The 23283-nt window shown below is 38.1% G+C and overlaps 1 protein-coding gene and 1 long non-coding RNA gene across 2 annotated transcripts in view; one reads left to right on the plus strand and one right to left on the minus strand.

Annotated features, from left to right (window-relative positions):
• The window catches only part of cubn (cubilin (intrinsic factor-cobalamin receptor)), a 154874-nt gene extending 133071 nt beyond the window's left edge, over window positions 1–21803 (minus strand). Inside the window, exons 1-9 of the mRNA XM_040126653.1 lie at window positions 21682–21803; window positions 20925–21054; window positions 16931–17026; window positions 16488–16526; window positions 16284–16385; window positions 14734–14837; window positions 13460–13586; window positions 11760–11928; window positions 5347–5478 (exon numbers count right to left, since the gene is read on the minus strand). Coding sequence (XP_039982587.1) covers window positions 5347–5478; window positions 11760–11928; window positions 13460–13586; window positions 14734–14837; window positions 16284–16385; window positions 16488–16526; window positions 16931–17026; window positions 20925–21054; window positions 21682–21803 — 1021 coding nt within the window. The remainder of the gene's footprint in view (window positions 1–5346; window positions 5479–11759; window positions 11929–13459; window positions 13587–14733; window positions 14838–16283; window positions 16386–16487; window positions 16527–16930; window positions 17027–20924; window positions 21055–21681) is intronic.
• LOC120789721 overlaps window positions 20156–23283 on the plus strand; it is a 7664-nt gene continuing 4536 nt past the window's right edge. The window contains exons 1-2 of the long non-coding RNA XR_005707445.1: window positions 20156–20439; window positions 21744–21845. This is a non-coding gene — a long non-coding RNA (uncharacterized LOC120789721). The remainder of the gene's footprint in view (window positions 20440–21743; window positions 21846–23283) is intronic.

Here is a 23283-nt window from a genome sequence, read left to right on the forward strand (position 1 = left end):
AAGAAAGGCTCAATGTGTGAAGGCCAAGGAGGACACCACTATTGAAAGAAAAGCACTAAAAGGCAAGACTAATGTTTGCAAAAACTTTCATAGATAGACCACAGTCATTCTGGGATAATGTTCTACGGACAAATCTAACCAAAGTAGAGCTCGATGAAAATGCCATGCATCAGTTTGCTTAAAGGCGAAAAAATTAAGCCCAAAAGGAGAAGAACACCCTAAGAACAGTAAAATGGTAGAGCTTCGATCGTGCTGTGGGGATGCTTTGCTGCCTCTGGTACTGGAGGTATTGAATGTATCAAAGGAATGATGAAATCAGAAGATTACCACGGCATTTTAGAGAGAATGTGTTACCCAGTGTCAGAAAACTAGGTTTGAGGCAAAGGTTTTGGGCCTTTCAGCAGGACAATGACCAAAAGCACACATCCAGCACTGCAAAGAATTGTTGAAAATGAAAAGATGGACTGTTAAACTGACAGGCAATGAGTGCTTACCTAAATCACATTGAAAACCTTTGGAGAGACCTCAAATCTGCAATTGCGAAAAAGGACTTAAAAGTTTGTCCTTTTTTTCTCCTGCAAACTTAAAAGAGCTTGAACGCACAGCAATGGAAGAATGGCAGAAACTACCAGCAAAAAGATGCAAGAAGCTTCTAGATGGCTACAAGAAACATTTAGAGGCGGTCATTGTTGCTAATGGTTCTGCAACCACATATTATTGAATGGTGCCAATAATTGTGTCATGGGTACATTTTGTGTTTGGTATTATTTCACTATTATGCAAGTTTTGTCTTTTTCTGTTCAGTAACCTTGGACATTTTATTAAAATATTTTGATAATAAAATAAAATTGGTCACTATAAATGTATAATATTTACTGGAAATTCTTCAATAAAAGGTAGTTTTCAAATATTATATATGGAATTTTATACAATTCATGATCAGATCAAAGAAATAATCCCTTGTTCTTAATAGAGGGTAGTTAAAAAATTGAAGCAGATGAAAACTTGGGGGTATGTGGCTTAAGGCAGGGATGTCTTAGTGGTTTCATTAGTAAGTGATTCTCTGGCCAATGGAGTTGTTATATAATACTTAGATATCCATTACATGCACAAGAGGTTAAGACCATATACCAACAGTCACATTCATGACCTGGATGACACAAGCGACCTGATGAAGAAGCCCAGCAGTTGTCGCCTTTTCATCTTCTGGCCACTGTTAACATAATCTAGCATTAGTGTTACCACCTACGACAGTAGCCTCACAGCTGATCTGTTGGAGCTATGATCCATCCTCCAGGAGTTGCATAGCTAGTGTCAATCTTTGAAGTCTTGCCAGTGGTGTGCATGGTGCATTTAAGTTTTTGCTTAAACTTCATTAACAAAGCATCAGGACTTTTCAGGTAAGTAAATGGACTGCACTTATATAGCGCTTTTCTAGTCTTATGGACCACTCAAAGCTTTACTCTACATGCCACATTAACCCATTCACACACACAGTCATATAGCATGTTTCTATACATACAGCACTTTCTATACATACAGACACACACGATGATACATTTGGGGCAATTTTGGGTTCAGTATCTTGCCCAAGGACACTTCAACACTGGAGGAGCCAGGGATCAAACCACCGACCTTCCGGTTAGTTGACAACCCGCTCTACCTCCTGAGCCACAGTCGCTGTTATTTCACCGATGGACTAACCCTTGCAGCCCGCTATGCACTTTCGCTTGTGTCAGTTGTATTATAATGTTTGCTGTCTTTGCTGCTCACTGAGGTGTCAGTGGCTGACAAACTGTAGCTGAGAGTGTTCCTTGCTCCTTGGCTACTAGGTTGCTTCTTGTAGATTGTCTCCACTGAGGTTGAGTTTTTTGTGGATTTCCCTACAATACAAGATTGCATTAATATTGATACAACCTAAATTACAAGAAGTAGGCAAAGGCAAGGTCAGATAACCTACAGTGCATTCAGAAAATATTCAGAACCCTTCACTTCTTTTCACATTTTGTTATGTTGCAGCCTTATGCTAAAATCATTTGAGTTAATTTTTTCCTTCATCTATCTAAACTCAATACCCCATAATGACACAGCAAAAACTGAACTTTTGGAATTTTTTGCACATTCATTAAAAAGGAAAAACTGAAACATTACATTGACATAAGTATTCAGACCCTTTACTCAGTACATAGTTGAAGCACCTTTGGCAGCGAATACTGCCTCAAGTCATCTTGGGTATGACGCAACAAGCTTTGCACACCTGGATTTGAGGATTTTTTGCAATTCTTGTCTGTGGATCCTCTCAAGCTCTGTAAGGTTGGTTGGGGACCATTAGTGGAAAGCCATTTTCAGGTTTCCTTTCAGAGATGTTTGAATGGGTTCAAGTCAGGGCTCTGGTTGGGCCCCTCAAGGACATTCACAGAGTTGTCCCTGAAGCCACTCCTGCACTGTCTTGGCTGTGTGCTTAGGGTCATTGTCCTGTTGGAAGGTGAACCTCCGGCCCACTCTGAGGTCCTGTGTGCCCTGGACCAGGTTTTCAGTAGGGATATCGCTATACTTTGCTCCGTTCAGCCTTCCTTCAACCCAGACCACTCTCCCTGTCCCTCCCGCTTAAAAACAACCCCAAAGCATGATACTGCTACCACCATGCTTCACATTGGGATGGTATTGGGCAGGTGATGAGCGGTGCCTGGTTTTCTCCAGACATCACACTTAGAATTGAGCCCAAACAGTTCAATCTTAGTTTCATCAGACCAGAGAGTCTTGTTTCTCACAGTCTGAGAGTCCTTTAGGTGTTTCTTTTGGCAAACTCAAAGCGGGCTTTAATCTGTATTTCACTGGAGAGGCTTCCATCTGGCAACTCTGCCATAAAGCCCACATCAGTGGAGTGTTGCAGTGATCATTGTCCTTCTACCTTTCTACCAAACCCCTTCTCCCCCGATTCTCAGTTTGGCCAGGCAGCCAGCTCTGGGAAGAGTCCTGGTTCCAAACTTCTTCCATTTAAGAATTATGGAGGGCAGTGTGATCTTGGGAACCTTCAATACAGCGGAATTTTTTGTAGCCTTCTCCAGATCTGTGCCTCGATGCAATCCTGTTTCTGAGCTCTGCAGGCAGTTCCTTCAACCTCTGCCTGGTTTTTGCTTTGATATGCACTGTCACCTGTGATACCTAATATAGACAGACCTAATATGAAAAGGATTCTGTTGTATAGATATGTTTTCTGCTTTCACCAGAAATTTAAATGCACAAATTGAACTACTCAAAATCTATGTGAGTAGCTCAGACCCACAGAATTAACTGTATTACAGAAAGTTCCAATGAAGGAAGGAAAGCCACTAAAATTAAAATATGCCTGGTACTGTATTTAGTCCTGTACTGTTTGAATTCTAATCTCACACTCTCTATTGCCTAGTAACTTATGATTATATAGAGTGGAAAGTGAAAAATATAAATACGGTTTAATACAAGGCAAATACCAGCTATCTTACTTATTCATGTTCAGTTTTTGTTGATACTTGCGTATCGACTCAGTGATGTATTGTTGTAAGTTTAAGGGGTGTTTCTGACTATGTTGTGATCATCATGTTTACTATATGATTCTTGTGAAGGCCATATGTGATGGCATGTCTCCACATGGGTTTGGAAGGCCAGTCCGAGTCAAAAGTCCTGGGCCAATTATTATTCCCATTCTATCCCTGCTTTGCTTGGTTCAAGAACAGCACAGATGGACTGATGAATGTAGCTGAAGGAGACTGTTACAGTTTCAAGATGAATGATGTGACAGATGGATTAATTGATTATTGTGTGGCCACAAATGTTCATGGTAAAAGCCCCTAACCTTTATCCCCCCGCCCTGGGCCAGCCTCCAAGAAGCTACCAGGGCCAATGCCTGGTCCTCAACCCCTAACCCTCAAGCCCTGGGCCAACCTCCAACCTGCTCGCTGGGACAAGGCCTGATTTGCATCCCCTAAACCTAGTCCAAAGCTCCTAACCCTAACCCTGCAGCCGTGGGCCAGCGTCAAATGAGCTCCCCTAACCCAAGGCTTGGCTCTTGACTGCTAACTCGAACCCATGGCCCTAACGGGGTTAACGGGGAATCAGGGTTTGATCCTGGAGAGGGAGTTTGAGAAACAACTACCTCATCCAAGGAAGGCTGCAGCTTCTAAAATTACGCACTCCCACTTTGGGGAGGTAGTGATGAAAATTTTCAATGTAGGACTATCTTGGCCATGTAATTGGAATGCACACTCTTTAAATCCTTTAACAAGGATCCATATGAGAGCAAATCTAGTGCTAGCTGTTGCAGTAATAACAACTCTTGTTGTGTATCTTAAAGATGCTGCTGTTAAAAAGCTCGTAGTTGGATTTTGGGATTGAGTTGATGGTGTGCTGCGCAGCGAGCTATCATTTGTCCCAGCCCCTGCCTCTAAGCGTCTCTCAATGCTTTTAGCTGAACGTACCGCGGGCTCAGAAGCATTTATTTCGAAACTGTTAGACTGCTCAAAGCAGGCCCGATCACCTGAATACTGCAGCTAGAAATTTTGGAATAGGACTCTAGTTGTATCTTGTGTGTAGATTGATGAGGGAAAAATTGAATTTAAACTATTTTAGCACAAGGCTGCAAAATAACAAAAAGGGGACAAAAGTGAGGGGGTTTGAATACTTTCTGAATGTTCTGTATCATAAATCAAAAACCAGGAACACTAGACACTAGGAAAATTGCTGGAAAGCTTGACTTAAGGTGCAAAGACAAACTGGCACTGAGGGAAGGGGACAAACAGACTAAAGGTGGGAAACACACAAAGGCAGGAAGTAAGATGACTGAACAAGAGGAGAGGTGAGTATCACAAAAATAAAACAGGAAACCATGAAGAATGACACAAAGAAAACATAACCTAGGACTCAGAGCAGGGCATGAAACTTCTTTCATTGTGCCCCTTGCAGATCTGGCATCTTGTAATAATATGGAGAAGGGTCAGATTGTAATGGTATTTGTGTTTAATCATGTGTTTATATCTATATGTAACTAACAAGTTGATTGAAATTATTGATGAAATTATGAACATGTTTTCCCAAATCGAGATGTGCATATTGAGATGTGTGAACTGATAAGGACCGCAACTTTTTTCATGTGTTTACTATAGCCAGCAATAGCAACTGGAAGTAAAGAGACAAAGTTAGAAATGGAACAAACAAGAAAAGGGGATAGCCACATGAGGTCAATAAGGTCCCAACCTTCTGCGCATGCACATAATGGATATCCAGGTATTACAATACCTTGACCGGTGGATATCCAGACTTGATAGAATTGTAGTTACATTCCTAACTCTCATTTTCCACTCCTCATACCTGGGGGGCAGGATCCACAGTGGAAGGATCCCATGGTGTTCAGGCAGTGCACCATGGGAGTGGTGGAGCACCCGCCATTATTGGTCAAACATTCATCCACATCCTGACAGCTGTAACCATTGCCTTGCCAGCCTGAGACATATCAGAAATCATTACAACAAATCTCCACTTATTCAGGCTATACATTAAAGCATAATTCCAGTTTATTCAACCTGGCATATTTCCCAAAGGTGTAGCTATTGTGGCTCTATGGTCATCCTAACTTTGCATTTACCACCCCCACTGTAGAGACTCTGAGAAACATGGACTCACACACAACAACTTATATCAGGGCAACCAGCGCAAGCCTGCTACAGTTTTCCAAATAAATCCTTTTTTACATGACTCATTTCAAACACTTGTCTCTGAGTCTGACCGAATGTAAACACAAAAAGTAGCTGTCCAGAACAGCATTAATGCTAATGTAAAGGGACCTACATCCAGGCAGGTAGAGCTCAAGGTCGAAGAGGTGTCGTTTCTGGTGTACCGCTCAATATAAGTATGGAAGAGATTAAAAGTAACCTGAAGAGGGGGATGATATTGAATGCTCAAAGAATGAAGTAAATTGTGGATGGAACCAGGAAAGACGCTGAAACAGCAATGAAAGAATTCAAGGGTAAGCTATTCCAAAAAGAGGTTGGGGATGTTGGGGCTGATGAGTTACATTGTGAAAGAATACAAAGAAAGACCAATGATGTGTTTCAACCATCAATAGTTTGGGCATGAAGCTTCAAGGTGCAGGGAACAAAGTAGATGTGCATGATGTGGTAGGATTCATGAGTATGACAGATGTGGGGAGGGTACACAACCAAAGTGTTTCAACTGTGGACAGGCTCAAAGCGCTGCCTACAGGGGATGTGCAGTACTTAAATGTGAAGTAAAGCTACAGAAAATGAGAATGGAGAGAAAATAATATTATGCTGAGGTGGAGAAATGGGTAAAAGAACAGGTCTTGGGTCAAAAAACACATCCATGGGGTCTAATAGAGGAATCCAGTCAGAGTTGAGAGTTTAGTGGTTCAAAAGAAAAACCTTGTGACATTTATTGCAGGAGTAATCAATAGCATAGCTGGAGTGGAATCTAAAAAAATAGTTAATAGTTAATAGTTAAAACAGCAGTTCACTAACTTGGATTGGTATGACTGACTTGGGAGGAGGTTAGAGGTGATCTTCAGGCAAGTTTCAGCCAGGAGTCATGTGGTTAATGTTTTTTTATGTTAGTGATACTTCAGTGGAATGCAAGATCTCTCACAGCAAATGGGCAGGAGTTCAAGCATTTTATTTAATATCTAGTGATAAAATCAGACATGATAGTGTGTAAGAGCCTTGGCTGAAACCTCACTTGGATTTTGTCATACAAACTAATGTCATCATTCAACAAGACAGGGAAAAAGGGAATGGAGGTAGATATGCAACACTTGTCAAGCCTGGTACACCTTACAAAGTACTGGGTAAAACTGGTGGTCAGGAATATGTCGCAGGGGAGTTGTGGTGTGGGGAAAATGAGTTTGATCGTGAATGTTATAATCCACATAGAGGGTTGGAGTTGGATAGGTTTCTGGAAGTTAATGGTCAAGATGGGCGCAGAATAATATGGTGTGGGGACCTTAATGCCCATAATTTACTTTGGGGTGGAAGACAGATATATATTTTAATGGTTGAGTGGTAGAGCCTCTTAGAGAAAAAAGAGCTGGTATGTCTTAATGAGGGGAGGGGTACCATGGTAGATGTTTGTACAGGACAGTCTATCTTGGTTTTGACACTGGTTTCTAATACTATGGCTAGGAAATATATGGGAATTATGGGAGGAATCTTGTATTGGGAATGGGTCTCTATCCAATTGTTACAGCAGTGGATCCAGAAAGGATATCAGCAAAAGGAAAGGAGAGGTGGGTGTTTGAAAAGGCTGATTGGAATGCGTTTGAGGAAATCAGTGAAGAATGAGTGGCAATAGTCGATAAAAATTACAATGTTGATAGCTTAAATGATAATCTTTGTGCAAGAATCCTTGAGGCAGCATCAGTCAATTCCAAAAGTCAAAGGGAGAATGACAAGGAAAGCAGTTCCATGGTGAACAGACAAGTGTAGCTGGGTTGTAAGGGACAGGAACAGAGCCTTTAAACTATTAAAGAGGACACATACCTATGACCATTTAGGTTTATACAAGAGAGCCCGGGCAGTGGTGAGGAGAACAAAAAGACGAGCAAAGGGAGGAAGCTGGCAATGATTTTGTGATGAGATTCGGAGAACAACTCCAGTAGGAGAAGTGTGGAGTATGAGTAGGAGAATGAGGGGTAACAGAAGGGAATGGAAGTATCCAGTTTTAGAAGCTGTAGCAATTACTGGCAGAGACAAATCTGAAATGATGGTTAAAGCTTATGTTGTAAAATCATGGAAAGATAATCGGGAAGCAGCCAACTTGTTTATGTAAACATTGCCAGGTGGAAGAGTCCCCAGTATATGTAATCATATATTGTATAAATATAACCAAGAAAGACAACATCTAACAGAAGAACTCAGGAAGGGTTGAGTTCAAATTCTTAGTATTAGATCATAAATAAATCTGTCAAGTGGGTTGAGCATTAGAGATTTCTTTGAGTTCATTAGACAAACAGGACTAATTAGTATGATTTAATCTCTGGTCCACACTCCTATGTGGAAGGTGGTGGTAATGCACCTAAAATGCTGGTTGACAACTGTGGTTAAAATACAAAAAGGAGAATAAGAAGCAACTTGCCAGGTGACCTATTCACCATGCAGATTCATCCTCACATGCCATTTGTTTACATGTGTGAAGTTCACTTTCACTTTGGTTATACTGTCTTCTAAGGAAACTCAAAAAGCTAAATGCAGTATCAGATTATCCCATGTCCTATTATGAGGACAAGTAATTTTACTTTGATCGTCAACCATATTTATCTGAACCGGAGTAAACAGATGAAGGGCTAAATCAAATGGAAGAAGAAAAACAAAGGATGGAGGCAGCAGCAGAAAGGCAACAACGGACTCAGGAGGAAAACTTTTGCTGCAGAGAGTGGCACCAGTTGATTTCAGACTTGGAGAAATAAATGTGTCCACGGATGGTACTAATTCCAGCAGTGTGACTACAAGAAATTATTTTGCGGCGCTTGTCCAAATTGTTGTCTTGGACACTTTAATTTCACTTCCCCAAAATCGACTGAAGAAAAGAGAGTGGCCGGCTAGACAAACGCTCAGCTCTCCATATGGTTAGAAAAGTGATTACAACATGTAAAACACTATGTGAGGGATTGTTTGTCCCATCAGGAATTATCATTAGCATCTGGTTATATTCCTGGACCAACTGTGATCTGAAATCACAATGGTAGCTGAGAGAAAAGTTATAGTTGTGTTGGATAATAAGCCTGAGGTAAAAATATCCAAAAATAAAAATAATGTGACCCCTCAAGAGTAATGTTATGCAATGATAAGGTCAGCCAGAAAGTTGCCCTACATGCAGATCCTTATAAATTAGCATAATGGCCGTTCCAGGTGGCTACTTTCTGTGTTTACTTTTGGTAAGACTCAGAGACAAGGATTTTAAATGATTTATGTTAAAATTATATTTATTTGGCTTGTGCAGCTTGCCCGGATATACGTTGTTTTGCGCGAGTCCTCATGTCCACAAATCTCTACAACCAAGGTTGAGAGTTCAAATTTATCACAACTCCTAGAGCCAGAATAGCCACATTTATATGTTATCATAGTTATTAAATTGATTGAAAATGTTGCGTTTAGTTAGTCATATACATTTACATGTCCACAGGGGCAGTACTATAAATAATCCATGATTACCTTGCCACAGACCTCCACAAGAAGCATCTCCGCAGTTGACAGGAAATCACATGATCTCAGCTGTGCGAGTTCTTGTTGTTTTTTTTTCCGTGAGGTAGCACACGGATTTTAAAAAAGTGGTTTATTAATTTCTTTCAAATGTTTTGTGTAATGTTTCAATCAAAATTATTTATGAAACAATTTCTTATAAACAATTTGTCAAATAGGAATAGGCTGTGCCTAACTGTAAGACCCTGTGAACTACTGTTGAAAGACAGTGACCCTTAGCACTTTTAAAGAATCCTCTGTTGTCAAAATCAAAATTAACCCAGCAAATAAACAAACATTTTTTATGTTTCAGGTCAAATTGAACCGACTAATTTAAACCAACAAAAAATTACTGTAATTGAGTTTGTTAACCAAGTTTACACTTTGACCAGATTGACCACACTAACTAACGAACTAACTAACTAACCTATAATAAACTCCCAGTTCTCAGTAAAATTCTTAAAAAAGATAGTTTACAAACTATTACACTATTACTTATCTACTAATAATATCTATGTTGGTTGACAATGCTCTCACTGCCCTGTCACCACAGTTTGTACGCAACAGTATGGCATCCATTTTAAACTCATTTAAACTGAGGATTCATTTAAGTTACACAAGCATTTTTTTTTAAAAAGTGCTTACATGACCTGCAAAAATGAGACAAAAATTGCTAACGTTAAATGCTTGGAGGCACTTAACATTTTTAAATGTGTTTTCTCCATATCGGTATACCTACGCTTGCTGGATTCTTCAAAATATTAAAGACTGATAGACAACATAGATAAAACCTTAGAAAAGCCAACAAATTTTTTAAAAGATCCTTAATAGACTCTGTATTTTACCGCTTTAAATCCCTCCTGTCGTCTCGCCTTTTCTGCCACAAGTGGAGTACGTGCATGAACAATGTTCGCGCAAAAACAACACGAAGACGACCAACTTCTGCTGCTGAGATCACGTAATTTCCTGTCACCTGTGGAGGTGCCTCTTGTTGAGGTCCGACAAATGAAATGTGATCTGCTCATGCAGTTTAAATCATTCTATTAAATGACAATGCCACATATAATCCTGCTTACATGATAGAAGATACCATTTTTATCAGAGATGATGTTTTATATACGGTTTGCTGTACAGAAAAACGAAGTGTGTGAATATATTTTAAACAAGCATGTTAATCCGTTAGGGGTTATTCACAAACACTACTTGGGTTGTATATAATTGTGCATATAGGATTGGGTTTTTATAAAAACTGCTGGCTAAAATTAGGTCAAGTGCAAAATCTTATTTAAAAATATATTGCCCAGTTTGATTTGAAATTCTGTTTCTGTCGGCACGAAATGGGACAAAAAGTAAGTATTGAGTATGGATTGGATTAGCGAGGGCTGACTATGCAAGGCTGTTTGACTAATTAAAGTAAATGTCACTTGCCTGGTCTTAATTTTTTAAGACCAGGCAGTTTTATCTTGTTTGGGATTATGTTTAGCTAGATACAAGGGACATGTCAGTAACAGGATCTCCGGTATGCTTTACAACTCCTTTTAAGTTCTGAAGTTTCAGGACAAAAACATCTTATTTCAAGTTTTGGTCTTTCGTTTGCATGATGGTATATTCTCAACAAATAATTGTAAATATAATAATCTTTAGACTTTTGTTCACAAGTTCATTTTTTTCAATTTATCGCAATCCATTGATAACAATAGTGCTTCAGATGTATACCATTCTATACAGTACAAACCTGTAGTCTTAGAATATTCATGAGACCTAACACCGTTCTCTGATAGCACGTGCTGACATGTACAGCAATGATTACACATGTGCTGGGTACAGACAAAATGATACACACTAATGAAAGAAGACAAACTTTGAAGTAATTCCATCATTATTGGTCAAATGTGTCATCAAAGTTGATGTTTTCAAAATGTGCACTGTTGATAAACAAGACTAAGAGTCCACATGACAGCTGACATTCCTCATGGGAATGTCATCTATTTGGTCATAAACCAAAGCATTGGATATGCCTTTATGTTCGTAGTCTGTTTTCCTTCATTTTACATAACCACAGTGAATATGTATTGGGCTCTGAGCGCTTCCATAATGTGGGTGACCCACAACTCAATACACTGCATGAACCCCTCCTGTGTAGACACAGAGTACCTGAGTTGCTGCTGCTGTTCTGCTTACATACTGCTCACACTATGCCTTCTATGTAGACACAGTGTAACTCAGGCTGGCTGACTGAGTGGCTGATGTGCACTGTAGCAAATCTGCACAGCCGTGCAGGATATTTCCTGCTTATTTCAGTGGAGTGTCTTACTCTAGAATAAACATTAATGTTCCAAAGCTCTGATACTGATTGTACCCTCAAGTAATTGTTGTAAGCCTAATTGCTCCTGCTCCAACCCTGTGTTCTAAATTTCACTCTACTGTGCTAAGATGTGTGCTCCTGGTCCCAAATTCACAAAAATCAGTTAGCCAACCCCAGCACTCATGGGATGTTTCCATTACAATAGAATGAGTTGTGTTATTGAGTGTTACCAGCAGGACAGGTGCCACAGTAGAAGGAACCCTGGGTGTTGTAGCAGGGAACAGCAGGGTTGGTGGAGCAAGGCTTGTTGGGAAGGTTACACTCATTAACATCAGCTACACAGGCTGGGTTCCCATCTGGAGCCTCCCAGCCACTCTCACAAATGCACTCGTATTTAGGCTGTTAAGTGGGGAAAAATAGTCACAGTGTAAAATCTCGTTCATTTAAAATCATATCCAAAACAGAATTGTGGAAATACAAGAACAAAATAATACTGAATTCTGATATAAGAGAAGTTATTTCAACTGTATGTCATGGGAGGCCCAATGGCATGTCCAAATGGATGGTTAGTCTTTTGCTAATATTTCCAATAAAATGTAGGACGTTTTTAGACTCTGATATCTCCCACTTGGTATCACAAATTAGGGCTGTCACTTTTTCCAAAAATCAAATTTGAACAAAGTTTGAATGACACGTAATATGTTTGAATGAATTTTAATGTACACCCGCCGATGATATTTTTACAGGTTTCTTGCAAAGGGCTTGCTGGAGCTGAGTGTGCCGAACAGTGGGCAGTAAGACAAGGTTGTACACTTGATGTAGCTCCGCTTGTCTGTGGTGCCTCCACTGCCTCACTTGGGTGGCAAGCTAGAAGGTGAGTCCACAGATTTGTTGTCATTGTAGTGTAAGACAGCTGCTTTGTACAAAGTCCACCAACAGCCTTATCTTTGTTAGTTACTTTGCCATCTACGGTGTATAACCCAAAATACTTCCACACACTGCTTCTAAGGTACTTTGGTGTCATGATTGTCCACTCAGGATGGCTTTGCTCATAGTGTCCTTCATTTTCATAGCAAACAACATAGCATTATTAGCTTGATAGGTCAATAGGGTATGCCATAGGTGAAGCTGATGGTGAAGTTTTAGAGTGCCCTCTCGTGGATCCCAAGGTAAACTACTTCAAATAGTCAGTTGCACTTATAGACGGTAAATTTTGAGATTTGAACAGGTCATTACAGTTCAAATATTAACTTTTCCCCCACATTAGAATGAATGTTAAAATTTCAAATAAAGAGTGACAGCCCTATCATAAGTTAAGGAGATGTGTCAAAAGGTACCTGAGATTTTATTAAAATCAGCAGGTGATGTTAATACAAGATTAAAACATATTTGTTCATATTAACATATTTTTCTATAAGGGTAATATCTTCGTGCAATGGCATGAATGCTCTAAAGTCTGCTAGTTTTTATACCTTACCGTAGCCACTTATTATGCAAATGATTGAAATCAGATCGTTCAGTCTGAAAACCTTTAGAATACTGGGCCTCCATGGACCATGACAGCTTCCTTCCTATTAAATATACAGTATATATCCTCCGTGTTGCGTTCTCATCATAAAAAAAATCTATGTAATGCTGTTTCTATATACCTTCACAATCCAGCATTAATTTATCCAAAAAAAGTACAAATCAAAATTTTCTTTTTTTTTTTTTTTTTTTTTTGTTGTTTGCTTTTTTTTTGTTTGTTTGTTGTTTTTACAGTTGACATTATTTGTCCACTTAGAGGTGCTTTGGCCAAATAGTAAAATCTACCTTCAGTGTAAATTAAATCTAATAGTGTGGATTTTTACTGACTTTGTTCAGTTTATACTGTGGATCCTGCTATACCTTTTTTGAATGTGTTAAATAAACTGTTTAAGTGACTGGTTACCTGTCCAGGTATAACCCGCTCTGCATCAATACATGTGCCATGTACACACAAGTCCTGTCCTACATTTCTGCAATCATCATAACGCACAGTACAGAGAATCCCGGACCATTCTGGAGAACAGTTACAGCTGGACAGAAACAGAAATATCATTAAAATAAAAGTAACGGTGGCTGTAGCAAGCAGGAAGTTATAAACAAAGACTATCAGAGAGTGTGATTTATAATAAAATGATCACTAACAGGGAGAATGATCATTAATGCCTCAACACACATATTTTGTCACTTACCTCTATTAGAATCTAGCCATACAGGGAAATGTGGTTTTATCTGTCATGGTTTTGTGAAATCTTTCTCTGACATTTCAGCCCTACCCCAAAACAATGGAAGTGAATGGAATTTCATTTAAGGTACTAACAGCACCCAAAAGTGTCTTTCAGAATAATCCACAAATCTCACTGTCATTAGCTTTCATGAGGCTATTTCTTTGGTTGAAAGTAGTTCAATAACGTCAGAGCAAGTGTAGTACATGCAGTTAGGTATATAAAGGCCCATCATCACTGTAAAAGGTAAATTGAGTTTGTAAATTTTATATGGAGTGTTGGTGGTGGATATAAGTTACTAAGATTTTACCATTCACTGTAAAATCAGTGGAGAAAAAACAAACTCACATGTAATTGAATAAAAGTATGGTAGTGTTTTTTTTTAAGTATGTTCAAGTTCATTGTTATTGTATTTAGATAAATCTGTATATGCATTCAAATATACATGTACACAGACTCACACAGTGATTCAGAATTTCTCCAATAGGCTGTGATGCACAAAAAGGTGGTTAAAAAGAGAATGAAGTTTTAAAAAAAAAATGTGTACACTTGCACATAGATAAAACCACAAGGACAAAACTATGCATGTTGACTGTAACAATTTGTCACCATAATTTTTTTCTGCACCTCAAGGCCAGACAGGCTACATATGAAAATATAACTGGGTTGAGTAGAATCCACTGGCTTTTGAAAGAGGGTGTTTCAAATAATCTGGTATTCTCATTTCAATCTGATATTTTGTGCATTCTAACGTAAATTGAATTATTTTGCAAATATCAAGAGTAATGATATCAGCACATCTTAACTGAAAATCAAAACCTGTTGTATCACCCCTTTTTCTACAAAGTACACAAATGTCTTAACAGTTTTCAAGTATTTGAAAAAATTCAAATAAACAGCAGACAATAAGATTAAATTCATAACATTTGAGTATTATGGAAAGCTTAAGACATACATGAATGATCCAGGGGTGTTGACACAAGTTGCTCCATTCTGACAACCCTGAAATGTTCCTGAATAGACCTGACATTCATTCACGTCTGTTGCACAGTTAGGACCCTGACACACACACACAGTGCAAGAGAAAATGAAATGGGAGAAACACAGATACCGGGTTCAGAATCAGCCTAAGCAAAATATTGACCATAAATGAACAACCCTGTCACCTAGAAATTACGTTCATATATTACTAAACTGTTATGTTATGATGCCAATGTAATCTCTCTGTGGATTATGTTCTGAGGCAAAGTTCTTTTTTGAATTAATTGCCACATTTATTAATGGCAGCAGAGTCTTCACGGGGTGTTAGGGTGGATGGGGGTCATACAAAGCGCATGACTAACACATCCTGAGTCTGGGGTTCCCATCCAGACTTCTGTCCATGGTTAGGTTTAGGCAACAAAAGCTCTTTGGTTAAGGTTAGGGAAAGATCATGGTTTTCATTAAATGTAAATAAACATATTGAGTCTGAATTCACTGTGAACTTTTTCTGTATTAAAGCAAACCAAAATCTTTTCCTAACCTTAACCAACTGCTGTGGGTGCCTAAACATAACCAATTAAAAGTTTAATAATGCTGTAGTCACTGCAAGATGATATTGTTTTGAAAGGCCAGATATTTCAGTGGAAAACAAATACACTGTCTGTGAACATTTCACTGATGCGTTCTGTGTCAATATATTTGTGATTTAATAATATGTAGGGTAACAACGTATCCTCGTTACGTATTTGTTGTTGCAAATTAGTTATATATAGCAACTTAATTTCTAGGAGACAGGGTTGAGATGTGACAAAACTTCAATGATCCTAGATTGTTTTGTCATTTAACATGAATAGAACACAGTAAAGTGTTTTATTGACAATAGAGCAAAGAAGTTGTACAAACATACCCAAACTACCATTCTACGACAATTAAATAAATATAAATGCTACATGCATAGAAATTTGTCATATTCAGCAGTGGATTACTAACTGGGCAAAGTGGTCATTACCTAAATTTAAGGCCCTGTCTCAAAGAATTCTAAGATGAATTTTTTTCTATCCATTGATTTGTATTTTTTGTACTTGTATTTTTTTGTAATTATTTTTGCTGACTGTAAATATTAATTATTTTCTATAAACACAGTATGATAAGTTGGATGCAACTGACTGTGGGGTTCAATCTGGAAGTCTATTTGGAAACCACGTTGGCCTCTGCCATTTAACCTGTGACTTTTGGGAGGTGTATAAACTATGTTTCAAGTCTAGTTTTAAGATTTTCTTTTGGGTTGATATTGCACTTACGTGGTGCAAACTGAGACATAGCAAACTCACAGAAACACAGCACAGGCATGAGTTTCTTTGGCTCTGGACAAAATATAATGTAGTCTGTTGTGTGTGACTCTACTTGGTATTTAGGATTTGAAGAAGCACCAGTGTCAATAATATCAATTAATACTGTTCATTGCCTTCTATTAATAATTGTAATAACCACCCCCATAATGTAACAAAAAAATGTGGAACTCACAGCCCAGTTGCCGGGACACACACAGTGGTATGAGTTGAGTAAGTTCAGACATGTTCCTCCATTCTGACAGGGATTGCTGCTGCAAGACACCTTCTGGACTGTCTGGGGGAGAAAAGAGGAGAGGAACGCAATGAGGGAAACATGACATGTATGGTACAGTCTTGAGTTTGAGCCATTACAACAAACAGTTCTAAAATGTCTTACCAGTTCAAGTGTAGTCACTTTATTCTCAAGTGTTGACACCTGGAAAGCATGGAAAGAAGCATGGAAAATATGTTTTATGGCATTGGCTATGTACAGTGCATTCACAATATTAAGAGAAAATTATTTAGACAGATTAATTCTAAAGAGCTTTTATATATAAACACACAATTGTCTGTTTGATTACATCAAAATAATATACGCTTAAAAAAAGAATGGAGGGAAAATGTGAATGAGCTGAATGAGCTAAAGGAATTAAAATAAATAAGTCAATTAAAACAATAATTGATTAAACATGTTTATGCTGCTAATGAGATTGTTAAAATTGAATGTAATATTCATCTGGATTTAATTGATTCAATTTTGTTTTTAAATAAAAATGAGTTTTACTCATTACATATAAGATTTTAATCCAACAGGAACTACAGTGGCTTTCAATGTCCTACCCTGGTATCGAGCTGGTTTAGTTTGTTGGTGATATCAGGGGGTACTCCACCTCCGTGAGACTTAATGTCATCAATGTCCTCTTTGTTGTTTTTGATCTGAAATCAGAGAGTTCACATATAGGCACTTCAGTATACAAAAGTTGAAGACAAAATTGTTATTGAATAAATCCTCCATCTACTTTAAATAAATTAGTGCATTGTGGCCTGATTTACAATTTTTAAAACAAATATAGTTCTGTAAAAACATCATTCCCATGACTGTAAGATTTCTCTTTCATGTTTCCTTATTTTGTATTATTTATGTTGAATCTGGACATTTTAAGAGGTACTACACACTTATATATGTTTTTTGAGCTGTAAACTAAATGATATGACTGTACTGTAATGAAACACATCAGTGCTGATGTTGATATTGACATTTCTTACCAAAGTTAAAAAAAATTGCATTTAATGGGTTGAAAATGGTTCAACATGCCATCAACTGTTTTAAATCATCCTGAAGCTTGCATGGCCAATGCTGACATAGAGTCAACCACTTGGGACTTATTTACATCATGAAATTTATATTAAAAAAAAGAACGAGTCTGTGAAATCCTGCTCATTTTAAAATATATACTAATCAAGACTCATCATTCACAGGAGTTTACACTATTTTTTCCCTACCCTCTACTTAATATTTTTCAAGTTTGGCACAATGGTTGCAGATGGCAGCAGGTCCCTTGATAGCAACACACTGCTATGTACATTTGCAATCGGCATTTTTCACAAGAGTGCTATTCTAATTACATGCTTGGCTCCAAGAGCTCCAAGGTTTACTAGGACTGGAGCCAACAGCTCCCGTTAATACAGCTCAGGACCACCATGGTCCTCCACCACACTAATGTCTGTTTCGAAAGGGGAAAAGACCTCCACCTCAAAAGAGCCCTCTAGAATTTTCTCTGGCCTGGGGATGTCACTGAGCAACTCCTGCATCACATATCCAAGCCCCCTGCCCCCTCTCTCAGCCCCTTTGCCCACTTTATTTTAGCATTTTTCAAAATTATGGAGTGGGTGGAGTGGGTGGAGAGCTGGGAGTGAAGTTAAACTATAAATAAATAACACTTTTAACAGTTTTAAAATTTGAAGAATATGATGTAAAACTCATTCAGAGAATATCTACAAGTGCTAAATCAAAAGCAACTAGATTCGCTTAGGATTCTTGAAGTTTTTGCACCCCTAAAAGGCTTTGATCCAGAAGGCCTCCAAAAGGTTAACTCACTGGTGGGGAGGCCTGGGATTCTCCACCATGGTGCCATGATACAGATAGCCATGGTGCCCAGTAGATGATTCCTAATGACTTTGGTGATCTCCTGACTTTTCATGTAGTGCCATCAGAAGGCTAAATATTTCACTTATCAAGTGAAATATCTCAACATGTTCTAGATGCATTGCCTCAAAAATTGGTATAGATATTCATGGTTTCTAGACAGTGTATCCTACTGTCATTGGGGATCCCCTGAATTTTTCTCTAGTGCCAAATTAGTTGTTTTTGAGTGAAGACTCCAAACAATTATTGGACATATTTACATTAAGAGAAGAATTGTATTACCTTTGGCAGTTCTCTGACTTTTCATCTCCACAGTCACTAGATCAAAATTAAATAAAAATCAAAATACACCTACTGTTTGTTTTTTTTGTCTTTTCCAGTATTTCACATTCAGTGTCACAAATGCACAGGAAAACGAGGTTAGTAAACAGTAGAAAGCATAATGGAGGCCAGTGACTGTTACGGCGGTTACTTTTTTATATATTTTACTTTAGTCTCTTCGGTGCCAATGTTGCATCTTGAAGTATTGCATATGAAGAAGAAAATTACCGTTGCATGTTGTCCCCATAGACTGTAAAAAACAATAAATGTCCCTGGCTATTTACTAATAGAACTACTACTAGAACTTGGTTACGCATCATAGCATTGCGTGTCCAAACGGGTGTCATGTTTCTATCACTGACCATTAAAGCTGGAGCCAATAAATACCTGTGACTACTGTAGAGCCATTTGACCGGGGAATGAATGCTGATTGCACCTTTCCCAATGAAGACAAAAGCCAAATGTTAGTGGGTGGTAGTGGGTTTTTTGGCGAGTGTCATAGGCGCTTAAGATGGTGAAAATGTGAAACCCTGTTGTTGCTAAACATCAGCATATTAATATTATCATTGTGAGTATGTTAGCATGCTGACATACTCACTCATTTTGCTGAAAGCACTGCTGTGCAAATGTAGAGGTTCGCTGAGCAGCCAGCATGACTGTAGGCTGTTGACACATATTTCCACTTCAGCTGCACCATTTAAACTTTTATTCTCTTCTACCCGCAGGTTCTAAAATCATACCTAAATCTATTCATCTCAATCTATTTACCACAGACAGATTACTACTACTAAAGAAAATGGAACATGTTCTTCCCGTCAGTAACTGTGAAGAATGGACAGTGAATCTGAACTTGTCTGGACAAAGACTTTGATGACTTGTTTCATGAATTCTCTTCAGAGAAGAGAAATATAATTTTGGCCTGTGTTATGTTGTAGGCCTGGATGATATAGACCAAAGATAATATCTCAGTATTTTTAGGCTAAATGGTGATGCATGATATATATCTCCGTATTTTCTACACAGTGGGCTAAATGTTCAGTTGTAAGACAAAGCCACATGTGAGATGTCACAAGCACTTTTATTAAAACAGACAGTGGTCAAGATAAAATGCAGAGACAGGGTTTCCTTTCCCGTTTGAAAATATACAGCTGCAAAACATGTCATTCCTTTCCTTCTCCATACTCCTCTCTTCCCATCATTCTGGTACAAATTAATCTTGGTTTCGTGTGTCCAAAGAATCTTGTTCCAGAAGTGGGCAGGCTTTTTTAGCAGTTTCCCAGCAAAACTGATAAAATAATAAATACCAACTGCTCCAAATGTGTTGCTAATTAATCTCTTTTTTGTTTTAGCCCTGAGCACATACCCACATCTGTTTACACTTGGCAATTGTTCAGATGTATGAAATGCATACACAGGTCTTAATATATTTGATTGAAAGATTGCATGTCTGACTGCCTGCTTAAATACTGTTACAATTTTAATCTTGGATCCATGAACTCTAATGCACCTGGCCCTTGATCTTTGGTCCTGTCCAAACTGCTGTGCCTGCTTCCTAACATGTTAATCATTCATAGTCTCATATGAGAAGCAGCAGGCTTTCAGTTGTGTGAAAGCTGATAAGAAGTTATAATGAGTTAGTTAAATAGTACAGTTGTGAATATTTTCTGGGTTGTTTGGATTAGTTAATTAGTTTATAGTTGTAATGTTAGTGATGTGCTGGGAATACAACCAGGTCCCTTCTTTCCAATCTTTGAGAGCCAAACCTCAAAGATCAAAACAAGCACAGCAAAATAACTAAACATGCCAAGATGACCGGAACATTTTAGAGCTGGAGTTTGCAACTATAATGGCTGACCAGCAAACTACGCTCAGGAAATGGAAGGTGACTGGAATGTGTGAAAGTAAAACTAGTATGAATCATTAGTTTATCATTTATTCACATGCTTTGAGGAGAATAGCTGAGGAATGTTAAGTGAAAACATATGTTCTGTGTAATCGCTAAGCAGAGGCTTCTTGTAATATTATCTTTATGCAGTTGGTCACCTCATGTTAGCGCGTGAACAGCTCGTGGTTGTTGCCAGTTGCTTTGAATCTGATACTTACTGGGCAAAAAGCCAATTATGTTCTTTTTCTTTGTCTTCAAGAACCTATAAAAATTAACTTTGCTTTTCCTTTTCTTTTTGTAATACGGTTTGTCTCCATATTGTACAGTATATTTTACTCATCAACCCATCAGTATTTTGTGTTTATTTTATATGTGCTATATATAAATATATATATGAACTTTATTTTATGAACCACTTCACTATTGTATTTCATCACTTCAAGTGTGCACGTTTGTTAGTAACGGAAAAAGTCTAAGCTTACCTGACTCAAAAGTTGGGTTAGGTCTTCATTACCCACTTTAACCCGGCCTGATGCTGATGTCTCGAAGCGGATCTCTTTATTGTCCCCAGTTGTGAAGACAAGGTGACCATTATCTGACAGCATACAAGGCCTACCGAGTCAAATCATCAAAATTCAACAGACTTTGTATTAGGTCGATCAAGGTGAGGGTCATATTGTAGAATAAATTTATGGTACGCTTTTACAAAAATGCACATTCCACCAGGAATCCCACAAAGAACCTCATATAATATTCATGGATTTTTATAAGTTTTTGTTATTTCTCTTTATGTCTATAATCAGTGGGAGCAGTATTCCAACATAAATTTGGGGATTTTTGATTGTTAAACAAGATAAGCTCTGTTGGGAGCACATGTACATGTAATATACTTTTAAGTACTACACAGTTAAAAATAAGCTAACTTTGCACACAGAAAATAACTGACATAACTTTACACATAAATTTGATAATTGAGAAACAATTGTGAAACTATTGTGTGGCTTTTGACAGACCTGAGTCTCTGCATAATTTGAAAACCTTAAATCTAGTGAGGAACCTGGCTCAGGTAATATTGTAACTAATTTTATTTGCTGACCAGCTGCATATAAACTTAAGTGCTGTTTTAAGTTTATATATAACAAAGTAATATGTAAGAAGAGTAATACTGGTGGAGCCCATAATTTTGGATTCATTGCTATATAAGACATCCCACTTTAATCTTTGCAAACCCCAACTCACTGGTCATTGCTAACGTTCCTCTTGTTTTGTCTTTGTGCTTTGTCCCTTGGCTCTCCTTGTAGTCCCACCAGAAGGAAAAGGAGTATGAAGAATAGCCACGAGAGCTGCAGTGTCCCAGCCATAGAAAAGAGATGTGTTGCCTGGACAATCTAAACAGCTTTAAGGTTTGATGTGCTGCCACACTCTAATGCTCACTGCGAAGACTTTGACCTGACAGTACAACCATAAAGTACATCACGGTTTACCAAAGCTGGTTAATTTTATTATTGAGTGAGAATGTCTCTCACATGATTGTAGGAGATAAATAACTTGCTTCATGTGACATTTGTGCGTGCACTTTGTAGATGTCAGAAGTGATTAACACCAATTAACACAGATCAGCCACAACATTAAAACCTGTTACTGGATTTAATGTTGTGGCTGATTTGTCTAATCATATATAGGATGTTCCTTGATGCTTTTTCAGTTCTTGCTTGTTCAGGCTTGAGCGCTAGTCCAAAATAATCTTCCAGTATTACACAATGTACAAAGTGCTTTTTATGTACCTACACTGTCTTATTATTCCTTATAAACTTCATTAAAGGGAAAATTTATCAGATATCCAAATCTTTCATGATGTGGTATAACCATATGCATTATTTACTCAAATAACATATTTTAACACAAACACACAGAGACTTGTTCGACTATACCCATAGGGAAACTCATTGATATAATGCAATCCCTAGTCCTTTAACCTAAACTTAACCCTCATACTAACCCTTACCCTAACCTAACCTAAACCTAACTTTAACCCTAACCCCAAAACCAAGCCTTGACTCTCAAAAAGCAGTCTTTACCCATGGGGACCTAAATTTTTGTCCCCATGGGTTAGTGGACATTCAGGTTAAAGTCCCCACTGGGATATAAGGACAAGAACAAGAAATATACGCACACGCACACGCACGCACACACACACACACACACACACACACACAAGAAGTTAGTGATCTCCTGAAATCATGTGAGAGAGCCAATAAAGTTAACAAACTTGCTAAGAGTTTTTTATTGTGGAAATACCATGGCATGGTTACAAGACACTTCAGAAGAGTCCAGACCAGCCCTCATATTGAAGTGACTTTGACTGGCATCTTTAATATAAAATATTCTGTACAGTACAGAATTCTTTAGGGCTGAAGAGGAAGAGATTTGTCATGCAGCTAATTGTCCTTTTCCTTAAGCCCCATCATATCTACTGGCCTGATATATAGGTACAATATTTAAGTGCTAGATGACACAATAGAAACATAAAGAATCTAAGGTTATAATACCCAGCATTTGATCTAAAACCCTGTCCCAGGCTGGAACTGAACTACCAATCCCCTGTACAGGAGACATCTCTACCAATTTATTTACAAAGGTAACTGACAAACACATAAAGAAGGGTGATAGGGGTGTGAATACCACCACCATTTTAAAAAGCAAATTCTGGTCTTTGGCCTTCTTGTGAGTTTAAATCAACTCAATTTGAGTGTACACACGTGACCAGTGAACAGACTCTAGTGCACAGTTAAATTACCATAACTTAAATTAACAGTTAACTCTTTTCTGGGAGTTGATATT

This window comes from Xiphias gladius, chromosome 5 (assembly GCF_016859285.1).
Source record: "Xiphias gladius isolate SHS-SW01 ecotype Sanya breed wild chromosome 5, ASM1685928v1, whole genome shotgun sequence".
NCBI classification, from domain to species: Eukaryota; Metazoa; Chordata; class Actinopteri; order Istiophoriformes; family Xiphiidae; genus Xiphias; species Xiphias gladius.